This window comes from Cinclus cinclus, chromosome 5 (assembly GCF_963662255.1).
Source record: "Cinclus cinclus chromosome 5, bCinCin1.1, whole genome shotgun sequence".
In the NCBI taxonomy this organism is placed as follows: domain Eukaryota; kingdom Metazoa; phylum Chordata; class Aves; order Passeriformes; family Cinclidae; genus Cinclus; species Cinclus cinclus.
In genome coordinates this window covers 13,424,317-13,427,405 of record NC_085050.1, presented here as the reverse complement: position 1 = coordinate 13,427,405, position 3,089 = coordinate 13,424,317, and the positions used below count along the sequence as shown (strand labels likewise).

The 3,089-nt window shown below is 37.3% G+C and overlaps 1 protein-coding gene across 1 annotated transcript; it reads left to right on the top strand.

Annotated features, from left to right (window-relative positions):
* The first annotated feature begins 1,296 nt into the window (after window positions 1-1,296).
* HS3ST1 (heparan sulfate-glucosamine 3-sulfotransferase 1) lies at window positions 1,297-2,259 on the top strand. The gene has a single exon (XM_062493386.1). It carries the CDS (start codon window positions 1,297-1,299, stop codon window positions 2,257-2,259), a length of 963 nt encoding a protein of 320 aa, XP_062349370.1.
* Window positions 2,260-3,089: the final 830 nt, after the last annotated feature.

Sequence of the window (3,089 nt, the reverse complement as noted above, 5' to 3'; positions counted from 1 at the left end):
CCAGGTTGTTCGTATGTAGTTTTACATTTCAGCCCTTGTTAGCTGGCACAGTATGTGCTGTTCCAGGTTTCAATTCATAATTACGGTATCCTACTAAGACAAAGCAGTCAGGTACTCAGCTGTCATGACTTCTACTTCTAAGTGGAGTTAGCGAATACTGAAATCCACACCAGCCCATCACTGAGGGTATAAAGTCTTTGGAAGACACTGTAATTCAGGGAGCTTGTGTAGGCAGCCTGCTCATACTGCAATAATCTAATAGCTCTACTATGTGTGAAACCGTTACAATTCACTTCAAACATTGCATTAAAAATACCCTGACCTTTAAAGGGTGTTCAGTGGTGGTATTTAGTTAGTTCTTTACATCACAGCAGCTTGCTGGCTAACTCTTGAAATGACCTTCAGAAGTACCCATTGTGTATTTTCTTTCCTGAGTATGGAGACGGGAACCACAAGTCTTTTAGTGTTTTGTTGATTCAGTCATACTACTGTGGTTTCATTATCTTACCTCTTTGCAGGGCCAGTGTGCAAGCCACCTCTTTTATCCTTGGAAACAGTAAGCACAAAGTAAAAGTTAACTTCACTTAAAAATGACACAAAATTCAGCTTTTCCTTAGTGTGCTATTTACCTAGAGCTCTTCCTAGCTCTTTACTGGGAGAATGTTGCCATCTCATGTTGGACAACTCTATCTATATTGCATGAGCCTTTTTCCTAGGAGGCTTGACTTCTAAGGTTGCTGTTACATGGTTCTTTGGGAGGCTGTAATTCCCAGACATCCTACAAGACCCTCAGCTTTTAGGCATGCACTTTTGGTCCCCTCCACACATTTTCCTTTTTGTGTTTTGTTTCTGAGATAAACCTCTTCTTGTAGACTAAAAAAACAATTCTCTTGTGAATGTGGTTCCAAGGAAACCAGATTTTTAAAAAATAGTAACTGATGATACTGAATGAAAATGAAATTTTCATAATATTCATGTTTCCTGATGACTGGAAATAATTTTCTTATGGCATTGTTGTATATGCCTGTCTTTTAAAACATTTAATTACACTAAATTATGCATGAGCCCGGAGTTGGGAAAGCTAAAGTTTGTTCAGTTTTGAAAAGAAAAATATATTTGCAGTGTGGCTGAATAAAAGATAATGTGCTTTTTCTTTTCCCTCTTTCAGCAAAGTTTTTGCTTGAGAAATACGCATTCAGTCAGCAAAACAAAAACTACTTTTAAGGGTTATTCTTGGTGGAAATCGCTCTATGCCCTATTACCCGCTTGAGTGAAACCAGACTAAGAACTTCTGTCATGGCAGCTTTTCTGCTGGGAGCTGTGTTGCTTATTGTTCAACCTCAGATAGTGCCTTCCAGACCAGCTATAAATTCAAATGCTGAGACTTCTTCACAGTCTGTTCAGAGAGAGCTTTTAAAGAAAACATCTCAGAAAAATGACTTCAAGGAAAACATTCATTCTAATGGATCATGTCAGCAGCTGCCACAGACTATTATTATTGGAGTGAGAAAAGGTGGAACAAGAGCTTTGTTAGAGATGTTGAGTCTCCATCCAGATATTGCAGCAGCAGAAAGTGAAGTTCACTTCTTTGACTGGGAAGATCATTACAGGAATGGATTGCAGTGGTATATTAATCAAATGCCATTCTCGTATCCCCATCAGATCACTGTGGAAAAGACTCCAGCATATTTCACATCACCTAAAGTGCCTGAAAGAGTTTATAACATGAACCAATCAATGAGACTACTCCTTATTTTAAGGGACCCAAGTGAGAGAGTACTATCAGATTACACCCAAGTGTTCTACAACCACATGCAGAAGCACAAGCCGTACCCATCCATTGAACAGTTCCTGATTAAAAATGGTGAACTCAATCTGGACTACAAGGCAATAAACAGAAGTTTATACTACATTCACATGCAGAACTGGCTGAAGTATTTTCCTCTTGATCACATCCACATTGTAGATGGGGATAAACTAATCAAAGATCCCTTTCCAGAAATAGAAAAGGTGGAGAGATTTCTGAAGTTATCACCGCAGATAAATGCTTCAAACTTTTATTTCAATAAAACTAAGGGCTTCTACTGCCTGAGGGACAGTGGCAGAGAGCGCTGTTTACACGAGTCCAAGGGACGAGCTCACCCACAAGTAGATGCCTGGTTACTGGAGAAGCTGCAGGAGTATTTCCATGAACCCAACAAGAAGTTCTTCAAGCTTGTGGGCAGAACATTTAACTGGCACGCATTTGTGGCAAGTTAGTGGTAAGCTTCAGAACCTATGTTTCAGTGTAAAGTTAGAAGATTTGAAAAGGGCATTTAAGCTATTATTTATTTGTAAAATCCATAAATACTTCTGTACAGTATTAGATTCACAATTGCCATATATACTGGTTATATTTTTCTACTTGTTAAATTTGAAAGCATTTTGTATTGTTTTTCATGGTTGTTAACATTGTGTATGATGTGTCTATATAAAGAAACTAAATTATTTCATTGCAGAAGGTGCTCTCTTGAGAATGTGTTGTCTTTTTAATAAATAAGAAATTCATTTCAACAGAACATTTCTGAATTATTTCAATACTTTGGCCTTCCTGGACTGTTTTCTCTAATTGCTAATGAATATGCTAAACTTTACCTTTCCATTTTTCTTAGTTTAAAGTGTGGATTAATAATTTCCATTTGAAAATATTACTGTAGTTAACAAATGGTTCAATCCTGCTTTATGAAATTATTTCCTGTCAAAGTGGTGGTACTTACACATGTTGGGAAATGCACACCCAAAGGACAGTGGAAGTCTCTGTGTAATTTAATATATTAACTGCTATACTTAACCTTCATATTCACTGTTATAACAAGTGCTCCTCAATTCTTTGGCAGTACAGTGCGGGTTTCATGGCAGATTTTTAAAGATTCTGTGGGGACAAGTTCATAAAATACAGTTAGCTGTAGAAATATGGTCAACCTGAAAACTTCTTACAGCCCCTGAATGTATGCATACTTCATAGAGAGCTTGAAAGAATTTAAGCAATATAGAGACTTTTTCAAGGCTGCTTTTGACTGTTCCTACATTTCATTACATTTCATAGTACA

Coding starts and splice junctions, on each gene's coding strand:
- HS3ST1 (XM_062493386.1), top strand. CDS start 1,297: ATGGCAGCTTTTCTGCTGGGAGCTGTGTTGCTTATTGTTCAACCTCAG.